The sequence below is a fragment of the Rhincodon typus genome, chromosome 11 (genome assembly GCF_021869965.1).
Source record: "Rhincodon typus isolate 14 chromosome 11, sRhiTyp1.1, whole genome shotgun sequence".
Lineage (NCBI taxonomy): Eukaryota > Metazoa > Chordata > Chondrichthyes > Orectolobiformes > Rhincodontidae > Rhincodon > Rhincodon typus.
Window position 1 is genome coordinate 844,599 of NC_063342.1, and position 24,498 is coordinate 869,096.

Consider the following 24,498-nt stretch of genomic DNA (forward strand, 5'->3'; position numbering starts at 1 on the left):
AAGGGTCTAGGCCCGAAACGTCAGCCTTCCTGCTCCTCTGATGCTGCTTGGCCTGCTGTGTTCATCCAGCTCTACACCTTGTTATCTCAGATTCTCCAGCATCTGCAGTTCCTACTATCTCTGAACTTTTCCAGTAAGTTCTGTTTGTGTTTTATCATCATCATAGTGACAGCTCCCTAAGCCAACAGGAACCAAGTCAATGATTTCAATGGAGCGGAGGCTGAGGCTGCAGCTGCAGCTTTGGATAATCATCCAAATGCTACCATGCTGAAAGAGGCCATTCAGGCCATTGAGCCTGTGCATGGGGCAGGCTGATGTGACAAAAGGCCATGAGGACTTAACTGAGGGGCTGTGGAGAAAATGATTCCTCTTTTGGGAGAATCTCGAATGAGGGATCACTGTTTAAAAATAAAGGGGTCACCCATTTCAAACAGAGATGAGGGTCATGGGTCTTTCTCTGAGGATTGAGTGCCTTTGGAACTCCAATCCTGAAAACCAGAAGGAAGCAGAGCCCGGAATATTTTCAAGGCTGAAGTGGATAGTTTCTTGTCAAAGTAAAGGGGTGAAAGATTATCAGGGAAAGGCAGGAAAGTGAATACGTAGTTACAATCAGATTAGTCTTGATCTTACAGAATGGCAGGGCAAGCTCAAAGGGCCAAGAGGCCTACTCATGTTCTGGATTCCTGTGTTGGTATGGACATGGTCATTTCTAATCCAATCCAGGTTGGGAATAGTGTTTCACAGCCAAATCATGAAGACTGTCAGGAGCCAGTAATGACACTTCAATCTCCATCAGGATCTCACCATCAAATTCTGTATCCTCACCTAACACTATCACATCATCTCATTGGATGGACTTTAATGCACTCTCCAACATTAACCCTTTCAGAACCATTAGCTTCTAGAGCAACTGTCCCCAAAGCTTTTCTTCCACATAGTTAGCATTTGTATGTTTACGTACACAGCTGTGTTTACATTAATCATTACCCTAACTTCCAGCAAGTCCCTGAATTTATCAAGTTAGACACTTAGATGGAGTGGGTTGATTTGTCCTAGATGTTATTGAGCTTCTTGAGTGTTGTTGGGGCTGCAGTCATCCAGGCAAGTGGGGAGTATTCCATCACACTCCTGACTTGTGCCTTGTAGATGGTGGAGAAGCTCTGGGGAGTCAGGAGGTGAGTTTCTCACTGCAGCATTCCTAGCCTCTGACCTGTTCTTGTAGCCACAACCATCTTCCTATGTGTCAGGTATGACTCCAATAGCCAGAGAGTTTGTCCCTGATACCCATTGATTCCAGTTTTGTTAGGGCTCCTTGATGCCACACTTGGTTCAATGTAGCCTTGATGTCAAGGGCTGTGACTCTCACCTCACCTCTGGAATTTAGCTCTTTTGTCCATGTTTGAACCAAGGCTGTAATGAGGTCAGGAGCTGAGTGGCCCTGGTGGAACCCAAACTGGGTGTCACTGAGCAGGTTATTGCTGAGCACGTGCTGCTTGATAGCGCTGTTAGTGACACCTTCCATCACTTTACTGATGATCGAGAGGCAACTGGCCGGGTTGGATTTGTCCTTCTTTTTGTGTATAGGATATACTCGGGCAATTTTCCACATTGTCGGGTAGATACCAGAGTTGTAACTGTACTGGAACAGCTTGGCTAGGGGAGCGGCAAGTTCTGGAGCACAAGTCTTCAGTACTATTGCTGGGATGTTGTCAGGGCCGGTATCCTTTGCAGTATCCAGTGTCTCCAACTGTTTCTTGATATCACGTGGATTGAATCAAATTGGCTGAAAACTGGTATCTGTAATGCTGGGGACCACTGGAGGAGGCCGAGATGGATCATCCACTCAGCACTTCTGGCTGAAGATTACTGCAAAAGCTCAGCCTTATCTTTGCACTGATGTGCTGGGCTCTTCCATCATTGAGGATGGGGATATTTGTGGAGCCTCCTCCTCCAGTGAGTTGTTTAATTGTCTACCACCATTCATGACTGGATGTGGTAGGACTGCAGAGCTTAGATCTGATCCGTTGGTTGTGGGATCGCTTAGCTCTGTCTATCACTTGCTGCTTTTGCTGTTTGGCGTGCAAGTAGTCCTGTTTGGTGGCTTCACCAGGTTGATACCTCATCTTCAGGTATGCCTGATGCTGCTCCTGGCATGACCTCCTGCACTCTCCATTGAACCAGGGTTGATCCCCTGGCTTGATGGTAATGGTTGAGTGGGGGATATGCCGGGCCATGAGGTTACAGATTGTGCTGGAGTACAATTCTGCTGCATCATGGTGTACACCACATCTGCAGGCTCCCCAACTTCCACCTTACTTGTCACTTACTGAAAGAGCTCTAATAAATTAGTCAAAAGCCATTTTCCTTTTACAAAACCATATTGGATGTGCACAATCTTATTCTGAATGTTTATTCATTCACAGGATGAGGTTGTTGCTGGCTAGGCAGCATTCATTGCCCATCCTTAATTGCCCAGAGGACATTTAAGAGTAAACCACATTGCTGTGGGTCTGGAGTCACATGTAGGCCAGACCAGGTAAGGATGGCAGTTTCCTTCCCTAAAGGACATTAGTGACGCAGAGGATTTTTCCAACAATTGGCAATGGGTTGGCCAATCTGCCGTGGGGGATTTGAATCCACTACTCCACATCGTTTGCATGGGACTCCAGTAGACAAGCCCAGAGATAGGCCCACTGCCTACTCCTAGACTGAACACTGCACTGCCCGCTCCTCTCTCTCTCTCTCTGCCCTCCCTCTCTCTGCCCCCCCTCTCCTTCTCTGCACTCCTCTCTCACTGCCCCCCCCACTCTTTCTCTGCCCCCCGCTTTCTCTATCTCTCTCTGTCCCCCTCTCTCTCTCTGCCCATCCCTCTCCCCGATACGTACATTCCACACGTTTCTCCAAAATGCTGAGGCGGTTTGTAACTTCAGATTTGAGTTCGTTGATTTTGAAGGCCCTGGAAGAGAAGGTTCAGTGATTCACTGACGGTTTCTTATTCACAGTGATGGGGCTGAACAACCTTACTATCAAGAAATTTACCTGGAAAATTGCTCTGCAACTTGAGCTAGAACGTTCTGGAAAACTTCATCTTTCTCTGAAACAGGAAGTTGTAAATGGAGAATGTTTACAGTTATGGTGATCAACCCAGACTGGCTTAAATTCAAACTTTATATCATGTCAACAGTTTACTTCCTCTGTCCTCACTTTAAATGGAGCACTCCCCAAACCAACACCCTGAAATATTCTCCAAAACCACCCCCTCCACCTAAAACCTTCTCCATGGTTACCTCTCCCTCCAAAATACAGCTCCCAAATATAGTGACCCCCCATCTGCTGAAGATTCACTTCCAATGAGAAAGTAACATACACTCATTCAGGGTTACTTCAAAATTAACTAACTTGCTGGAGTTTTTTTGAAGAGGTAACAGAAAGGGTTGACAAGGGTAACACTGTTGATGTGGTGTACACAGATTTCCAGAGGCTTTTGATATAGTGCCACACAACAGACTTGTGAAGAAAGTTATAGGTTGTGGTGTAAATGGGGCATTGGCAACATGTATACAACATTGGCTGAGTGATCGCAAACAGACAGTAATGGTCAATGGATATTTTTCTGGTTGGAGGAAGGTTTGTAGTGGAGTTCCCTAGGAATGATTTGCTTTTCCTGATTAATACATTAACAATGTGGATCTTGGTGTGCGGGAATAATTTCAAAGTTTCAAATGACATTGAACTTGGAAAAATTGTAAACTGTGAGGAGGACAATGGAGGAGTAGGCAGACAGGGGCCAGATGATGTTCAATGCAGAGAAGTGTGAGGTGGTGCACTTTGGTAGGAAGAACTTTGAAAGATAATGTAAAACAGGCGGTACAATTCTAAAGGGGTTGCAGGAGCAGACGGACCTGGATGTACATGTGCACAGGTCATCGAAGGTAGCAGGATAGTGGGAGAGAGCAGTAAATACAATGTCCTCAGTTTTATTAAAGAGCTATAGAGTACAAGAGCAAAAAGGTGATGTTGAACTTGTACAAGACCCTTGTTAGACCTCACCTGGTGTATTGTGTACAGTTGTGGGTGCCACATTATAGGAAAGATATGAATGCATTGGAGAGAGTGCAGAACTGATGGACAAGAATGTTCCAGGGATGAGAAACTTCAGTGATGAGGATAAATTGAACAACATGGGATTGTTCTCCTTGGAGAGAAGGTTGAGAGGAGATCTGATTGAGGTTTGCAAAATCATACACAGGCTGGACAGAGTAACTAGGGAAAAGCTGCTCCTGTTTGTAAAAGGAACAAGAACAAGACAGTACAGGTTTAAAATGACATGCATAAGAAGCAAGAGGGATGAGAAAAATACCTTTTTCATAGAACATAGAACATTACAGCGCAGTACAGGCCTTTCGGCCCTCGATGTTGCGCCGACCTGTGAAACCAATCTGAAGCCCATCTAACCTACACTATTCCATTATCATCCATATGCTTATCCAATGACCATTTAAATGCCCTTAAAGTTGGCGAGTCTACTACTGTTGCAGGCAGGGCATTCCATGCCCTTACTACTCTCTGAGTAAAGAACCTACCTCTGACATCTGTCCTATATCTATCACCCCTCAATTTAAAGCTATGTCCCCTCGTGCTAGCCATCACCATCCGAGGAAAAAGGCTCTCGCTGTCCACCCTATCTAATCCTCTGATCATCTTGTATGTCTCTATTAAGTCACCTCTTAACCTTCTTCTCTCTAACGAAAACAGCCTCAAGTCCCTCAGCCTTTCCTCATAAGACCTTCCCTCAAACAGAGTGAGTAGTTAGGGAATGGAACATGCTGCTTGGAAATATGGTGGAAGCAGCTTCAATTGAGGCATTGAAGAGGGTATTGGATGATTATTTTAAATTGAATCGAGGAGCAGGAATGGGGGGGTGAAAGCAGGAACATGACACTAAGTCATTACGCTCACTGGATAGCCAATCTAGACGTGACAGGCTGAAATAGCCTCCTTCTGCACAACAATTCTGAGATTCAATGATTGCACACACTCACTTAGAGTAACAAATACTCAGACAGAGTAACATACACTTTCTCAGAGTAACACGTGCTCGCTCATTTCAGAATACACAGCAACAATCAGGAAGTAACTTATGGGTCTACCTACAGAGAGAATTGCTGCCACAAAGCTGATCATCTTACCAGATAACTGAGCACCAGTCAGAGCAACAACTCTGTATGGAGAGCTGAAACAGAGACACAGTTGATTCAGATTGAGACATGACGGAGACACATTCACATGTCATAAGGAACTTTAGCAAGAAATTATGGAGCTCGGTGACCAGTGGTGTTCCGCAGGGATCTGTTCTGGGACCTCCGCTCTTTGTGATCTTTATAAATGACTTGGATGAGGAAGTGGAAGGGTGGTTTAGTAAGTTTGCCGATGACACAAAGGTTGGTGGCATTGTGGACAGCGTGGAGGGCTATGGTAGGTTGCAATGGGACATTGACAGGATACAGAGCTGGGCAAAGAAGTGGCAGATGGAATTCAACCCAGAAAAGTGTGAAATGATTCATTTTGGAAGGTTGAATTTGAATTCAGAATACAGGGTTAATGGCAGGATTCTCGGCAGTGTGGAGGAACAGAGGGATCTTGGGGTCCACGTCCATAGATCCCTCAAAGTTGCTACCCAAGTTGATAGGAAATGTCAGAGGTAGGTTCTTCACACAGAAAGTGGTGGGCGTGTGGAAGGCGCTGCCGGCAGTGGTAGTGGAGTCAGATACCTTAGAGACTTTTAAGTGACTCTTGGATAGGCACATGGAGGATAGTAAAATGTAGGGTATGCAGGGTAGATTGATCTTAGCAGGATAATAGTTCAGCACAACATCGTGTGCCGAAGGGCCTGTACTGTGCTGTACTGTTCTATGTTCTACATTTGTCCTGACCAGAACAGAGTGGTGCTGGTGTGTTCCAGGTCACTCAGGGAGTCTGGCTATGGTCATGTGATAGATTGTGAGATGTAGACCCTCTGGTGTTCTTGCCCTCCCATGGCTGAGCGGGAATTTCTCCTGTTTTTACAGTCAGCCATTGGGAGGAATTACAAACAAACACCCAGCCTGTTAGGCTGTTAGACTATTAGACTGAATAAAAACCAAAAGAACTGCGGATGCTGTAAATCAGAAACTAAAACAGAAATTGCTGGAAAAGCTCAGCAGGTCTGACAATGTCAGTGGAAACCAAACTCAAATGCCATCACAAACTGCTGATTTGACTTTAAGATTCTGTAGGTTAGTCAGTGAGGAATGCTTCTATTATATGGCTTGTGTTTGTGGTCACTGCAGGGTGTGGGCGTGGGGTTGGGGTTAAGTTGATATGTGCAAACTGGAGTTTTAAATTGACGACCATTCTCAAAAGTTAATCATCAGCCTGTGCTCCAATTTCTGATCAATCTCCATCACTTGGTGAAGCTCGGGATTCTGAGTCTTGTCTCTATATTTCAGGACAATGTCTGTGGAGAGATGGAGGGCAGACGGTGCCAGACCTGCTGAGCTTTTCCAGCAATTTCTGTTTTTGAGGCTGTTAGACTGACCTTCCTGAACTGAGGTTGAATGGTTCAAGGAAGTCAGAGTGAGATTATTCAGTGAGTGATGAGGAATTACAAAAGGCTCAGGACAGAGGTGGACACTTGCCTGGCTGTATTTGTTGGCATTGTTGGATCAATAGAGATGATCGCATTGTCGGAATCCAGCAGAGAAATCGCACAGCTCCTGAAATATAGAGACAAGACTCAGAATCCCGAGCTTCACCAAGTGATGGAGATTGAACAGAAATTGGAGCACAGGCTGATGATAAACTTTTGAGAATGGTCGTTAATTTAAAACTCCAGTTTGCACATATCAACTTAACCCTAACCCCACACCCACACCCTGCAGTGACCACAAACACAACCCATATAATAGAAGCATTCCTCACTGACTAACCTACAGAATCTTAAAGTCAAATCAGCAGTTTGTGATGGCATTTGAGTTTGGTTTCCACTAGGGTATAACATAGCCCCAGTGCAACCAGCAGCAGACTGCTAGTCTGGTCTTCTGGAGAGGAACAAGTGTATGCCCAGAAATGTAACCATCCCTGAATTCACCCACTAGCAATATCCTGGGGGTTACCATTGACCAGAAACTCAACTGGACTCACCACATAAACACAGTGGCTACACAGGTCAGAAGCTAGGAATACTGCAGTGAATAACTCATCTCCTGACTCCTCAAAGCCTGTCCACGAGGTACGAGTCAGGAGTGTGATGGAATACTCCCCACTTGCCTGGATGGGTTCAGCTCCAACAACACTCAAGAAGCTTGACACCATCCAGGACAAAGCAGCTCCCGCTTGATTGGTACCACATCCACAAACATCCACTCCCTCCACCACCGACGCTCAGTAGCAGCAGTGTGTACTATCTGCAAGATGCCCTGCAGAAATTCACCAAAGATCCTCAGACAGCATGTTCCAAACTTATGACCACTTCTATCTAGAAGGACAAGGGCAGCAGATACATGGGAACACCAACCCTGCAAGTTACCCTCGAAGCCACCTCCCCATTTCTGAAGAAGGATCCCGACCCGAAACGTCAACTTTCCTGCTCTGATGCTGCCTGACCGGCTATGTTCCTCCAGCTCCACACTGTTATCTCCACAATACAGCCTATTTTAGCATCATCCACAAACTTACTAATCATGCCTTGTACATTCTCATCCAAATCATTGAAATAGATAACAATAAGCAATGGGCCCAGCACCGACCTCTGAGGCACACCACTAGTCACAGCCTCCAGTCTGACCAGCATCCTTCCACTATTACTCTCTGTTTCCTACCATCAAGCCAATTGCGTATCCAATTTGCTAACTCTCCCTGGATTCCACATGATCTAACCTTCCTGAGCAGCCTGCCATGTGGAACCTTATCAAAGGTCTTACTGAAATCCATATAGACTATGTCTTTTGCCCTGCCCTCAACCACCTTCCTGGTCACTTCATCAAAGAACTCAAAAAAATTTTGAAGCATGATCTCCCATGCATGAAGCCACGCTGACTACTCCTAATCAAACCCTGTCTTTCTAAATGCACGTATATCTTATCCCTCAATCTTCTCAAGTAACTTACCTACTGCAGATGTTAAGCTTACTGGTCTATAATTCCCAGGTTTTTCTTTGCAGCCCTTCTTGAACAAGGTCATAACATTCGCTACCCTCCAGTCTTCCAGGACCTCACCTGTGGCTAATGATGATGTAAATATATCAGCCAGGACCCCCGCAATTTCTTTTCTAGCCTCTTGCAGGGTTCTTGGATAAAGCTGGTCAGGACCAGGAGATTTATCCACCTTGGTACATTCCAATACTTCCAGCACCTCTTCTACAGTGACATGGACTGTCCCCAAGATATCACCATTAACTTCCCCAAGTTTCCGAGTCTTCATGTCTTTCTCCACGGTAGAACACAGAGGAGAAATATTTACTAAGGACCTCGCCTATCTCCTGCGGTTCCACACATACATGTCCACCTTGGTCCTTGAGGGGCCCTATTCTCTAGTTATTCTTTTTCCTTTAATATACTTAAAGAATCTCTTTGGATTCACCCTAATCGTCTCAGCCAAAGTTATCTCATGCCCCCTGTTAGCCCTCCTGATTTCCTTCTTCAATAAACTCGTGTATCCCCTATACACCTCAAGGGATTCCCTTGATCTCAGCTGCCTGTACCTGAGCCATGCCTCTTTCTTTTTCCTGATCTAAGCCTTAATATCTCTTGTCATCCAGGGTTCCCTGCCAACCTTGCCCTTCAGCCTCACAGGAACATATAGACCTTGAACTCCAGCTATCACACTTTTAAAGGCCTCCCACTTGCCAGAGGTTTCTTTGCCTGCAAACAAGCTACTCCAATCAAGCCCTGCAAGATCCTGTCTAATTCCATCAAAATTGGCCTGCCCCTATTTAGAACTTGAACCTGTGGACTGGTTTTGTCCTTTTCCATAACTATTTTAAGTTAATAGAACTAGGGTCACTGGTCCCAAAAGTGTTCCCCCATCACCTCAGTCACCTGTCCTGCCCTATTTCCCAAACAGTAGGTCAAGTTTTGCCCCTTCCCAAGTAGGACTCTCTATATACTGCATAAGGAAATTTTCATGAACAGATTTAGTAAATTCCACCCCACCTAATCCCTTAACACTATGGCAGTCCCAGTCTATGTTAGGAAAATTAAAATTCCCTACTATGACAACTCTATTGCTCCTGCAAGTCTCTGCAATCTCCCTGCATAACATACATTGAAGGACAGCAGGTATTTATATCCCCTCAGTGCAATGTCACTATGGTTGGAGGGGCTTTCCAATTATACCCTCATTCCAACAACAATTTGACTCAGGCTGTAAAAGACTCACATTTACTTGGCACCTTTCACAACCTCAGGAGCACTGCTGCCTCACAGCGCCAGGGACCTGGGTTCAATCCCACCTTTGGGCAACTGTCTGTGTGGAGTTTGCACGTTCTCCCCGGGTCTGCGTGGGTTTCCTCCGGGTGCTCCAGTTTCCTCCCACAGTCCAAAGATGTGCAGGGTAGGTGGACTGGCCATGCTAGATTGCCCCTAATGCCCAGGGATGTTTAGGTTAGGTGGGTTAGACATGGGAAATGCAGGGGTAGGGGAATGATCTGGGTGGGATGCTCTTCAGGGGGGCGGTGTGGGCTTGTTGGGCTGAATGGCCTGTTTTTGTGCTGTAGGGATTCTATGATTTGTTCCTCCAATTCCTGTAGACTATTTGGGGGCCTATAGTACAACCCCAATCAGATCACCATCTCCTTATTTCTTAGCTCCACCCACAAAGTTAGTCCTGTTAGTCAAAAATAAAACTCCCCCTCCCCTCTTTCCTCCACCTCTGTCCTGCCTGAAACACTTGTACCCTGGCACATTAAGCTGCCAGTCTCATCCCTCCTTTAGCCATATTTATGTAATGGCTATAATATCCCAGCCCCACGTACCTATCCACACCCTGAGTTTATCAGCCTTACCTGTCAGCTCTCTTGCATTGAAATAGATGCAATTTAATCCAACAGGCATTCCTCATTCCCTGTCCTGTTCCAGCCTGACCTGTCTCTTTAACTTTCTATTTCTGATTACTTATCTCCTTCCACCCTCACACTTGCCTCTCTGATGTTGAGTACCAAACCACCCCCCCTGCCAATTTAGTTTAAATCCTCCCTTGCCGCACTAGCAAATCTGCCCACCAGGATATTGGTTCCCCCTCCAGTTCAGGTGGAAACTGTCCTTCTTGAACAGGTCAGCTCTGCCCCAGAAAATATCCCAATGATCCAGGAATCCGAATCCCTGCCCCCTTCACCACTTCTTTAGCCACACATTCATCTGCCATATCTCTCTGTTCTTACCCTCACTAACACATGGCACTGGAAGTAATCTGGAGATTACCACTGTTGAGGTCCTGGTTTTTAACTTTTTTTCAAGCCCTCTATAATCACTCTGCAGGAGCTTATCCCTATTTCTATCTATGTCATTTGTGCCAATGTGCACAATGACTTCTGGTTGCTCACCCTCCCCCTTGAGAATGTTCTGCAGCTGCTCCAAGACATCCTGGACCCTGGCACCTGGGAAGCAACACACCATCCTGGATTCCTATTGGCAGCCACAGAATCTCCTGTCTATCCCCCTAACTATCGAGTCTCCTATCACTAAGATCCTGTTTACCTTTACCCTTTCCCGCTGTGCCGTGGGGCCAGTCATAGTGCCACTGACCTGCCTATTGGGGCTTTCCTCTGAACGGTTATCCCCCCAACAGTATCTAAAATGGGTATATGTGTTTTTGAGGGGAATGGCCACAGGGGATTCCTGCACTCTCTGCTTACTCCCTTTGCCATTCCTGGTGCTGAATGTTCAGTACCATTGTGCAACCATCAGCAAACATCCCCACTTCTGACCTTATGATGGAGGGAAGGTCATTAATGAAGCAGCTGAAGATGGTTGGGCCGAGGACACTACCCTGAGGAACTCCTGCAGAGATATTCTGGTGCTGAGACCTCCAACAACCACAACCATCTTCCTATGTGTCAGGGATGACTCCAACCACAGGAGTGTTTGCCCCCTGATACCCATTGATTCCCATTTTGCTAGGGCTCCTTGATGCTGCACTCGGTCTAATGCAGCCTTGATATCAAGGCCTATCACTCTCACCTCACCTCTGGAATTCAGGTATTTTGTCCATGTTTGAACCAAGGCCATAATGAGGTCAGGGACTGAGTGACCCTGGCGGAACCCAAACTGGGCGTCTCTAAGCAGGTTATTGCTGACTCCCAGTCTTGTTCTCCCTTGAGTCAGTCTCTGCCATCTTGTTGTAGTGATAACAATGTCTGCCTGTAACATCCCAACCTTACTGAATGTTCCATTTGTTCACATCTAATGAGCATAACCAATGATTTATACATTAATTCTCCCTTGCTGTCACTCCACCTATTAACTTACTAATAATGTGCTCTCTCACAAAATACTGTGCACTTTGCTCTGCCTCTCCAATGTTATCAACACCATTATCACCTCCAGACTGATCTAAAAACTCCCCGAGCCTGGTCTTGGCTCTGCTCTCTGCAACTGGATCCTCAGCTTTCTGACCCATAGACCGCAATCAATGAAGATAGACAACTGCACCTCCTCCATGATAACACTTAATACTGGAGCCCCCCAAGGATGCGTCCTTAGCCCTGTACTATACTCCCTGTACACCCACTACTGTGTTGCCAAACTACGAATAAACACCATCTACAAGTTCGCTGATGACATCACCGTAGTAGGACGGATATCTAACAATGACGAGTCAAAACACAGAAGGGAGATAGAGGGCTTGGTGACACGGTGCAATGAGCACAGCCCATTTCTCAATGTTGGCAAAACTAAAGAACTGATCATTGACTTCAGGAAGAAAGGAGGAGAACACGTCCCCATCTGCATTAACGGTACTGAGTTTGAGAGGGTGGAGAGCGTCAAGTTCCTCAGAGTGCCGATAACCAACAACCTGAACTGGAGTTCCATGTAGATGCAACTGTCAAGAAGGCACAACAATGCTTTTTCTTCCTCGGGCAGCTCAGGAAAGTCAGCATGTCCATAGCGTTCCTCACAAAGTTCTACAGATGCACTATTGAAAACTAGGGGGAGGCAATGGCCTAGTGGTATTATCACTGGACTGTTAATCCAGAGAACCAGATAACACTCTGAGGACCCGGGTTTGCATCCTGCCATGGCAGATGGTGAAATTTGAATTCAATAAAATATCTGGACTTAAGAGTCTAATGATGACCGTAAATCCATTGTCGATTGTCAGGAAAAACCCACCTGGTTCACTAATGTCCTTTAGGGAAGGAAACTGCCATCCTTACCTGGTTTGGCCTACATGTGACTCCAGACCCACAGCAATGTGGTTGATTCTGAGCTGCCCTCTGGGCAGTTAGGGATGGGCAATAAATGCAGCCTGGCCAGCGACGCCCTCATCCCAAGAACGAATAATAAAAAAAAATTGTCTCGGTGCATAACGGCCTGGTACGGCAACTGCTCTGCCCAGGACCATAAGAAACTACAAAAGGCGGTGTGCACAGCCCAGACCATCACGGAAGCCAATCTTCAATCCATGGACTCCATTTAGTTCATAAATTTATAAGATATAGGGGCAGAATTAGGCATTCGATCATGGCTGATATGCTCCTCACTCCCATTTTCCTGCCTTCTCGCCATAACCCTTCAACCAATTACCAATCAAAAATCTGTCTAACTCCTCCTTAAATTTACTCACTGTCCCATCATCTACCACACTTTGGGGTAGCGAATTCCACAGATTCACAACCCATTGGGAGAAGTAGTTTCTCTCCAACTCTGTTTTAAATTTGCTACCCATTATCCTAAGATTAAGGCCCCTCATCCTAGAATGCCCCACAAGAGGGAGCATCCGCTCCACGTCTATTTTATCTACACCTTTTATCATCTTGAATACCTCTATTTGATCTCCCTCATTCTTCTAAATTGCAGAGAGTATAGGCCTAAACTGTTCAATATCTCTTCATATGACAAACCCCTCAGCTGTGGGATCAATCTAGTGAACCTCCTCTGAACTGCCTCCGATGCCACTACATCCTTCCTCAAATAAGGGGACCAAAACTGTACACATTACTCCAGGTGCGGTCTCACCAATGCCTTGTACAGTTGCAACTATACTTCCTTACCGTTATATTCTATTCCTTTAGCTATAAAAACCAACATTCCATTCACTTTCTTTATTGTCTGCTGTATCTGCGCGCTAGTTTTGCGACTCATGAATGAGGATACCCAGATCCCTCTGCACCGGAGCACCCCGAAATCTCTTCCCATTTAAAATATAGGTTGCCTTCCCAATTTTCTGACCAAAATGCATGACCTCACATTTATCCGTGTTAATCTCCATCAGCCACATTTTGGCCCACTCTCCCAACCTATCCATATCCATTTGTAAGGTTCTTATTCCCTCATTTGCTATTTACCATCCCGCATATTTTTGTGTTGTCTGCAAATTTGGCAATAAGCCTTCTATCCCTGTATCCAAGTCATTCACGTAGGTTGTAAACAGCTGGAGTCCAAGGATTCAACCCTGTGGCATCCCACTTATCTACTTCTTGCCATCCAGAAAGCAAACCATTTATCCCAACTTTCTGTCTTCTGTCCACTGCCAGTCGCCTATACAAACTAACAAATTACCCCTAATTTGAGATGATCCAACCTTGTGAATTAACCTTTTGTGTGGCACTTTATCAAATGCCTTCTGGAAGTCCAGACACATTACATCTACAGGATTCCCATTATCCACTTTGCTTGTTACATCTTCAAAGAACTCTAGCAAATTAGTCAAACATGATTTGCCCTTCATAAAACCATGCTGACTCTGACGGATAGCGTTTTGACTTTCCAAATGTCCTGATATTGCTTCTTTGATAATTGATTCTAACACATTGCCAACAACAGATGTTAAACTAACACGTCTGTAATTTTCCACATATTGCCTCGCTCTCTTTTTGAATAGGGGCATTACATTCGCACTTTTCCAATCCACTGGAACCTTTCCAATGTCTAGGGAATTTTGGAATATTGTAACGAATGGATCCACTATCTCCGTTGCCACTTCCTTTAATACCCTAGGATGTGGGCCATCAGGCCTGGGGGACTTATCTGCTCTCAATCCTGATAGTTCACCGAGTACCTTTTCCCTATCAATGTAGATTGTTCTAAGTTCTACCCTTTCTATTGCCTCTGACATGCCCGTTCCATTAGGAATGGAACTGTTGTCCTCCACTGTGAAAACTGAGGCAAAGTATTGATTTAGCTTCTCTGCCATTTCAGTGTTCCCCACTATTAACACTCCAGTTTCATCTTCCAAGGGACCAACATTAGTATCTCTCTTCCGTTTTATATACCTATAGAAGCTTTTGCAATCCTTTTTGATATTTTGCACTAGTTTTCTTTCGTAATTTATCTTGGCTCTTTTTATTAATTTTTTTAGTATCCCTTTGTTTATGTTTGAAAGTTTCTCAACCATTGGTCGGTTGGCTGCTGCAGAAAGTTGGCCAACATCATCAAAGACCCATCACACCCTGGTAATGATCTCCTACAACCTCTTCCATCAGGCAGAAGATACCGAAGCCTGAACACACGGACCAGCAGGTTCAGGAACAGCTTCTTCCCGGCCATTATCAGAGTGATGAATGGAATCTCTAGCCTCAAAAGACACTGATCTTACTAATGATGATCTCGCCTAGTGCTCAACCTGTGCGATGTAACCTGAATGCCTCTGTCTAAGTTATTTTTACAACCTTTGATCTGTACGTCCTTGCTTACTATGATCTGCCTGTACTGCTCATAAACAAAGCTTTTCACTTACTCCGGTACACGTGACAATAAATCAATCGATCAATCAAGACAGAGATGGGAAGGAACTAATTCTCTCAGAGGGGAGTGAATCTGTGGCATTCCTGACTGCAGAAGGCTGATGAGGCTGGGTCATTAGATATGTTCAAGGCTGAGACAGACAGATTTTTGATCAGGTAGGGAATCAAGGGTTATGGGGAAAAGGTAGGGAAATGGAACTAAGGATTATCAGGTCAGCCATGGTCACATTGACAGTGTAGAGAGAGTTTTACTTTGTATCTAACCCTGTGCTGTCCACATCTTGGGAGTGTTTGATGGAGACAGTGTAGATGGAGTTTTACTCTGTATCTAACCCTGTGCTGTCTCTGTCCTGGGAGTGTTTGATGGGAGCAGTGTAGATGGAGTTTTACTCTGTATCTAAGCCCGTGCTGTCTCTGTCCTGGGAATGTTTGATGGGGACACTGCCAAGGGAGTTTTACCCTGTATCTAACCCCATGCCTATATCGAAAGTGAATTTGAAATTTTTTTTTACTCTGTGTGTTCTCTCCTGTCAGAGTCTAATTATGTATTTGAAAAGGCAAGGACTGATTGGGGGTAGTCAACATGGCTTTGTGCATGGGAAATCGTGTCTCATAAACTTAATTGAGTTTTTCAAAGAAGTAACGAAGAGGATTGATGAAGGCAGAGTGGTGAACATGATCTATATAGACTTCAGTAAGGCTTTCCACAGGGGTCCTTACTATAGACTGGTTAGCAAGGTTAGATCACACAGAATAGAAGGAGAACTAGCTATTTGGACACAGAATTGGCTCGAAGGTAAAAGACAGAGGGTGATAGGGGAGGGTTGCTTTTCAGACTGGAGGTCTGTGACTAGCGGTGTGCCACAAGGATCACTGCTGAGTCTCCTGCTTTTTCTCATTTATATAAATGATTTGGATGTGAACACAGGAGGTATGGTTAGTAAGTTTGCAGATGACACCAGAATTGGAAGGGTAGGGGGCAGTGAAGAAGGTTACCTCAGAGTACAACGGGACCTTGATCAGATGGGCCAATGGGCCGAGGAGTGGCAAATGGAGTTTACTTTATTAAATGTGAGGTGCTGCATTTTGGAAAGGCACATCAGGGCAGGACTTATACACTTAATGGTAAGGTCCTGGGGAGAGTTGCTGAACAAAGAGGCCTTGGAGTGCAGGTTTATTGTTCCTTGAAAGTGGAGTCGCAGATAGAATAGTGAGGAAGGTATTTAGTATGCTGGCCGTTATTGGTCAGGGGTGGAAAGTGCACTGATTATAGGAGCTGGGAGGTCATGTTGCGGCTGTACAGGACATCGGTTAGGACATTATTTGAATACTGTGTGCAGTTCTGGTCTCCCTGTTATAGGAAGGATGTTGTGAGGCTTGAAAGGGTTCAAGAAACATTTACAATGATGTTGCCAGGATTGGAGGGTTTGAGCTTTAGGGATAATCTGAATAGACTGGGGCTATTTTCCCTGGAACGTCAGAGGCTGAGGGGTGACCTTACAGAGGTTTATAAAATCATGAGGGACATGCATAGGTTAAATAGACAAGATATTTTCCCCAGGGTAGAGGAATCTAAAACTAGAGGGCATAGGTTTAAGGTGATAGGGGAAAGATTTAAAAGGAACCTAAAGGCAACGTTTTCATGCAGAGAGTGGTGCGTGTATGGAATGAGCTGCCAAAGGACGTGGTGGAGGCCAGTACAATTATATCAGTTAAAAGGCATCTAGAAGGGTACACGAATAGGAAGGGTTTAGAGGGATATGGGCCAAATGCTGGCAAATGGGACTGTATTAATTTGGGATATCTAGTTGGCATGGACGAGTTGGACCGAAGAACTTGTTTCCATGCTGTACAGCTCTGTGTCTCTGAGGGAGTGAGGTTCTTACCGAGCCAGTCCGGTGGTGCTGCACAGTAACTCTCGGATGTCACTGGGGCTGCAGTATTTGCTGAAAATGACCTGTGTCAAAGAGAAGCAGTGACAGTAAAAGCTGCCCTATCAATCACCGCGATGAGAGAATCCAAAATCCTCAGCACTGCCTTCACTGCACCAAGTGGAACAGGTGGAGGGGGCACAGGGGAGAGAGAGCCTGGGGGGCAGGGGGGTTCAGTAATGGTGGGAGGGGGATCAGTAACCACAGTCAGAGAGGGGAGCAGCAAGGGTCTAGCCGTGGTCCCAATGAAAAGGAACAGAGCCCAGTTCTGATGAGTTGGGATAGATAAGACCAGGAGCTGAGAGACTCCATGTCCCTTCAAGTGAGACAAGGTCAGGTCCCTGCTCTGTGAAGAGTTCTGATTGGAATCTCCCACCCTTTCCATCCTGACTCCCACTTCCATCTGATCTCTGAATCCTTTCTCATTGCTAGAGAATCCTTGCAATCCCCACACCATCTCTCACAGTTACACACACTCATGCATCCCAAACCTCAGCACTAACATCCCACTCCACACTGCACCCCTCGCCATGCCAATTGTCACCACCTCCCCCAGCTCTGTCCTCAAATCCCCTCATCATTTTCAATCTTACACTGCAGCTCAAATTCTTCCCTCTATTCCACAAGAGGCTGGTATCGTTATCCAAATTATCCCAAGATTTCTGCCCAAATTCAAAGCCTTCCTTACAATTCCCATGAGCACCTTCCCTAGGCTTCTAGCTGCTCTTTGACAATGAGGACTAAAGGGATCTTTATTTATCTGAAGGCAAGGCAGTTGTGAAAGAGTTTCTCCTTGTGCAGAGGCTTCAGGAAAGCAGTACAGGTCCCAGGGTCTCTGACTCTCCCCAGAAGGGGGTAAATCCCACCAGTGTCAGCTCCGACACTCTCAGGCTCATGCACTGGTTTGCGCTTCCTCTCGTGCTTTTGGGAAAAAGCTAATGGGGCACAGGGTCAATAAGAGCAGCTCCAAAAGGACATTGCCTCAGATTGCTTGCTTCATGATGCTGTCACCAAGGTAATTAACAGCTCAGCCCAGAAAACGCCCGACCATCCAGAGGCACCATGCCCACAAATTCCAACCAGGCATCCCTGGACAGTGATTGGGAGCAGGAACCCCAGCTGATATCTACACCCTTCCCCACCACCTCTCTAACCTAGGGCTTATTGAGTCCTTGAGTTTCTGGATCTGTTGATCACAAAGTGAAATCGGAACCTCCTGGTCTGGGAGGTGATGCCTCCTCAGAGTCATTTTGAGCTGAACAGGAAGGTCCACTTTTCCTGCTGTCAGTAACACTAGCTTTTCCAATCCCTGCCTTTGCCCTATTTGGATGAATTGAATGGGATTTCCACCTGGGAATGTCTCAGTCTGGAAAACTATGTAGAAAGTGGCTGTGCCTGGTCAGTGAGTGATGGTACCTTCTGTGTGCGGCTCTCTCCAATGTCCAGGAAAATCGCCTTAGAGCGGTGTGTGGATGATGCTGATCCCATTCCTCTCCTGCTGAGCCTGTGAGGGACACAGCTCTTGGCGAGGTGGAAATTCCAAACTGAGCTCCTCCGCCGCCCGGCAATGAACCTGCTTTCTCACTGTTTAAGAACAATTCCAAGGGTGATAGTGAGCCAGCCTGAGCTGACCACACACGTACAGACACACAGATACAGACAGACACAGAGACAGACAGACAGAGAGACAGAGACACACACACAGCCTGCAATACTGAGCTCTGTCCCCTTGACATTCCATTTGAATCACACAATATTTTGCTCTTTTCCAGTCTCTAAGCACCTCAGAATCTCCATAGCAACACACGAGAGAGTCGGAAGCCTCCTGAATTAAATGTCCTGATTACTACATCTCAAGAGGCACTTTGAGCAGAAGCTATTGAAGCAGAAGCTACAGGTGGAGGTGAACAGGGGAGTCATCTCAACGAATTGATTGGAGTTTAACTGAGTTAGCAGCAAATCAACTTCTCTCCATTCTAAACGTCAGCAAACAATAACCCACAGATTCAGGGGAATTCTGTGGACATGAGAACAGAATTCGCTAAAGAGGTAAATTAGTTTAAAGGAGAAGTCAACAGAGACACAGTGATGGATATTGAAGAGGATATTTCAGAATACACAAAATAGATACATTTCAAAGAATAAGAATGGTTTCAAGGCATGAACCCACACTATTGGTTAACTTAAAAAGGTTTGAGGTAGCATTAAACTAAAAGAAAAAGTATATAGTTGTGCAAAAACTGATGACTCTCGCATTCTAAAGAGGTGTCGTACAGGGCTCTAAACGTTAACTGTTTTTCTCTCCACAGATGTTGTCAGACTTGCTGAGTTTCTCCAATACTTCTTGTTTTCATTTCAGATTTCTAATATCCTGCAGAACGGTGCTTTTATTTGCAAATTGGAATTCCTGGCTCGGACATCAGACTTCCGAGAAACCAGCTTAGATTGCTAGCGAAACAAAGTGAGTTATCCCTTGCCAATCAGCAAGTCAGTGGTTATATTTTAGTCAGTGGTTAAAATAGACACCGAGCTCTGGAGATTAGTTTTTCACGGAGAGGAGGATGACAGGGTTGTAGGGGAAGCTTATCTGGGATCAAATGACCAAAAGGGCAGGTTTCTGGAGCAGAGCGGAGGTGGATCTGGAAAGGTGAAGCTTTGGGTGGCCAGTGTAGCCATGGAAGGCTATCAGTTGGGGTGGGGTGCAACTCCTGTATAAATAAAGGGCCTGAAACTCTATCTGCAGGAGATTGACTTTTGAGGAACATGGTAGCTGAGATTAATGTCACAGATTGAAGGAACTCTTTGTTATGTCAGCTATTTAAAGAATCATTTATAGTCTGAATAAAATTTGGCTGTTAATTGTTACTGTTAAAGAATTAAATTTTGTCTAGCAGTTGTTTCCATGAGGGTCATTTGTAAATTCCATTCATTGTGTAATTGACTCCTGGAGAACCATGCCTCCTCACAGTTACCTTGGCCCTCAGTCCCTCTTACCTACCACCCCTCGATGACATCACTCTGAAGTCACCTTACAGACTACAACCAGCTGTAGCTCACCACCACCCCTCTCATCTCCTCCACTGGTGATAAATGATCAGATAGTTTACTGAATGAGCAGACATTTCCTCCACTGGGAAAACTGAAGGCTTTGTTTTCGGGGACCGCTTTGCAGAACACCTACGCTCGGTTTGCAATAAACAACTGCACCTCCCAGTCGCGAACCATTTCAACTCTCCCTCCCATTCCTCAGACGACATGTCCATCCTGGGCCTCCTGCAGTGCCACAACGATGCCACCCGAAGGTTGCAGGAACAGCAACTCATATTCCACTTGGGAACCCTGCAGCCCAATGGTATCAATGTGGATTTCACAAGTTTCAAAATCTCCCCTCCCCCTACCGCATCCCAAAACCAGCCCAGCTTGTCCCTGCCTCCCTAACCTGTTCTTCCTCCCACCTATCCTCTCCTCCCACCTCAAGCCGCACCTCCATCTCCTACCGACCAACCTCATCCCGCCCCCTTGACCTGTCCGTCCTCCCTGGACTGACCTATCCCCTTCCTAACTCCCTACCTACACTCACCTTTACTGGCTCCATCCCCGCCTCTTCGACCTGTTTGTTTCCTCTCCACCTATCCTCTCCTCTATCTGCCTCCCACTCTCTCCCTATTTATTTCAGAACCCCCTTCCCCTCCCCCTTTTCTGATGAAGGGTCTAGGCCAGAAACATCAGCCTCTCTGCTCCTATGATGCTGCTTGGCCTGCTGTGTTCATCCAGCCCTGCACCTTGTTGTCACCGCTTTGTTTTCAATCTCTGCCACTCCCTCCTGCTGATTCTCCCTGGCAACAGCGAGAGGTTAATGAGATTGATTCAGACTGTATTTAACTAGGTGTCAGATTTGGCTCTGACATGAACTCAATATTCCCAGGCTGCCCACGTCCACCTCTATAAGCTGTCTGATCCATCTCAGGCTGTCTGTTGTGTCCCTTACATTGCTGTTACCTCTCCAATCTCCTCCTGTTGCCTGTCCCACAACAACCTTTGACTCAACCCAACCCTCTGTTGTCAATGTCTGACTTCATACCATGTCCCACCCACTCATTAACCTCCTGCTTACTGACTTTCACTGAAACTCTGTTCAGCAAAATCCAGATTTAAAAGTTGTTTTCAAAACTTTGCACCTACCTGATCTCTGCAATCTTCTGCAGCCCCAAAGTCAGTTGTTACTCTGGGGTGAGTGAGTTCACAACCAGTGAGGCCCTGCACAAGCACCATCCCCAGCCACACTCAGAAATACGAGTTTAGAAGGAACATGTCCCACAAGACAATGACCATCTCCAGCAAAAGACAATCAAACCAGCGTCCATTGACATTCAATGGTGTTATCATCACTCAATCCCCCACATCCCGGAGCTTACCATTGACCAGAAACTCAGTTGGACTCGCCACATAAACACAGTGACTAGGAATAGTGCAGCGAGTAATTCAACTCCTGACTCCCTAAAGCCTGCCCGCCACCTACAAGGCACAAATCAGGAATGTGATGGAATATTCCCCACTTGCCTGGGTGAGTGCAGGCCCAACAATATTCAAGAAGCTTGACTCCATCCAGGAAAAAGCACCCCGCTTGATTGGCACTATATCCACAAGCATTCACTCCCTCCACCACTGACGCTCAGTAGCAGCAGTGTGTACTATCTACAAGATGCACTGCAGAAATTCACCACAGATCCTCAGACAGCACCTTCCAAACCCATGACCATCTCTATCTAGAAGGACAAGGGCCGCAGAAACATGGGAACACCATCACCTTCAAGTTCCCCTCCAAGTCATTCACTATCTTGATTTGGAAATATAATGGCATTCATTCACTGTTGTTCAGTTAAAATCCTGGAATTCCCTCCCTAAGGGCATTGTGAGTCAACCCACAGCACATGAACTGCAGTGGTTCAAGAGGGCAGCTCACCACCACCTTCTCAAGGGCAACTAGGGACAGGCTATAAATGCTACCATTTTTGCAATAACATTTCCTAAAGACACTGCTCTAGGAAATCTTTATGAAACAGCCATGTTCACTAATCCCCATTTCTGAGCTTCAGTAGGAGTTCAGTTCAATTTGCAAAGACCCTGGTGAACGGTTCTCTGGAAGCTGGTATTGGATTTAAAGCAAATTTAATTGATGTTTGAGGTTTACATCAACAATAAAAATCTTATATATTTTAGCTTATGATTTCCTAATACCTTGGTTACCAGCCATTGGAGTTCTGTGAAACTCATAAAATGTCATTATGATACTCAGGTGAATCCACCACCTGATGGTCCACTGGCCTTATCGATAGGTATTTGAGGTGGCCTTTCACGTAAAATTACTCAGACACAGTTTCTCCATCATTTCTGTTTGTATTAGTTTCTTAGTTTTCTGTTAATCCATTGCTGATTTGACACTATCTTCCATTTGTGAACACTCTTCAAAAAGTATTCCATTTGCCAATAAGCACTCCGACTTAAAAAAAATCTGTATTAAATTATCTTCAAATATCAAAATTCTGAATCACAACCGATAATCATTTCAGCAGCAGGGATGAAGAGGAGCAGTTGTATCAGATTTTGGAATAGGGTGGGGTGAATGCCTTATAGAATCATAAAATCCCTACAGTGCGGAAAGAGGCTATTCGTCCCAAAAAGTTTGAAGAGCATCCCATAGCCAATGCACCCCATCTGCACATCTTTGGACTGAGGGAGGAAACCTGAGCACTCAGAGGAAACCCACAGAGACACGGGGAGAATGTGTAAAGTCCACACAGACACTCACCTGAGGCTGGAATCGAACCTAGGTCCCCGGCACAGAGAGGAAGCAGCACTAACCACTGAGCCACCATGCCACTGTGATTTCTTATTCTGCTGGTGTTTGGAAACAGAAGCTGAAAATGAACCAAGAGCTGGTTAGAACCAGACACAAGGGAATGTTCCACTTCTAACAAGTTGTATAAGCTGTACTTGAAAAATAATAACAACGCTGACAGTACTTAATGCCACAGACATCTGATCAACAACCTTTATTTAGCATGTAACAAGCAGATGTCAAGTTATTATAGGCCATGGCTAATGGAGAGAAGACTCGGAAATAGACCTGACTGACAGCTAAAAGGAAAAGGAAGTCAAAACATCTGCTCCAGTGGACAGTGCAAAGGTGTGGGGAGGAGAATAGGGGTGATTCTGGTGTTTGCATATGGAGCTTTTGAATAAAAACTTTGCATCTTTCTTTCACATGAAAGCTGGTAAAGGTCACAGGGAAAGAGCAAATCATACAGATAGTGAATAACCTAAAAATTGATAAAGAGGAAGTAACAGGGGATAAACTCTCTGCTGGTTGGAGTCATACCTGACACATAGGAAGATGGTCATGGTTGTTGGAGGCCAATCATCTCAGCTCCAGGACATCTCTGCAGGAGTTCCTCAGGGTAGTGTCCTAGGCCCAACCATTTTCAGCTACTTCATCAACGACCTTCCCTCCATCATAAGGTCAGAATTGGGGATGTTTGCTGATGACTGCACAACATTCAGCACCATTTGCAACTCCTCAGATACTGAAGCAGTCCATGTTCAAATGCAACAAGATCTGGACAATATCCAGGCTTGGGCTGATAAGTGGCAAGCGACATTCACGCCACACAAATGCCAGTCTCTGACCATCACCAATAAGAGACAATCTAACCACTGCCCCTTGAATTTAAATGTTGTTACAATCACTGAATCCCCCAATATCAACATCCTGGGTGTTATCACAGTCCAAAGACTCAACTGGACTCACCACATAAACACAGTGGCTACAAGAGTAGGCCAGAAGCTGGGAATACTGTGGCAAGTAACTCACCTCCTGACTCCACAAAGGCTGTTCACCATCTACTAGGTACAAGTCAGGAGTGTAATGGAATACTCCCCACTTGCCTGGATGAGTGCAGCCCCAACAACACTCAAGAAGCTCGACATCATCCAGGACAAAGCAGCCTGCTTGATTGGCACCACATACACAAACATTCACTCCCTCCACCACCGACACTTAGTAGCAGCAGTATGTACTCTCTACAAGATGCACTGCAGAACTTCACCAAAGATCCTTCCAAACCCATGACCACTTCCATCCCGAAGGACAAAGGCAGCTGACATATGGGAACACAACCACCTCCAAGCCACTCACCATCCTGCCTTGGAAATATACCGCCATTCCTTCACAGTCACTGGGTCAAAATCCTGGAATTCCCTCCCTAATAGCATTGTGGGTCAACCCACAGCAGGTGGACTGCAGCGGTTCAAGAAGGCAGCTCACCACCACCTTCTCAAGGGCAACTAGGGATGGACAAGAAATGTTGGCTAGCCAGCGACGCCTACATCCCACAAATAATAGGAAAAAAGGACAACAAGTTGAGCGTCCATTCAGAAGTCAAATTTAGATTTTGATTTAAATTAGGTCTATCCAGGGATAAAGTCAGAAGACACACAACACAGGTTATAGTCCAACTGGTTTATTTGAAATCATAGAACATAGAACATAGAACATTACAGCGCAGTACAGGCCCTTTGGCCCTCGATGTTGTGCCGACCTGTGAAACCAATCTGAAGCCCATCTAA

The 24,498-nt window shown here is 45.6% G+C and overlaps 1 protein-coding gene across 1 annotated transcript in view; it reads right to left on the reverse strand.

Annotated features, from left to right (window-relative positions):
• Nucleotides 1-18,436, reverse strand: part of pde9aa (phosphodiesterase 9aa) — a 49,170-nt gene extending 30,734 nt beyond the window's left edge. The window contains exons 1-5 of the mRNA XM_048603007.1: nucleotides 18,289-18,436; nucleotides 16,828-16,898; nucleotides 5,190-5,233; nucleotides 3,040-3,094; nucleotides 2,882-2,956 (exon numbers count right to left, since the gene is read on the reverse strand). Of these exons, the coding sequence (XP_048458964.1) occupies nucleotides 2,882-2,956; nucleotides 3,040-3,094; nucleotides 5,190-5,233; nucleotides 16,828-16,898; nucleotides 18,289-18,360 (317 nt within the window). The 5' untranslated portion in view covers nucleotides 18,361-18,436. The remainder of the gene's footprint in view (nucleotides 1-2,881; nucleotides 2,957-3,039; nucleotides 3,095-5,189; nucleotides 5,234-16,827; nucleotides 16,899-18,288) is intronic.
• Between the last annotated feature and the right edge of the window lie 6,062 nt (nucleotides 18,437-24,498).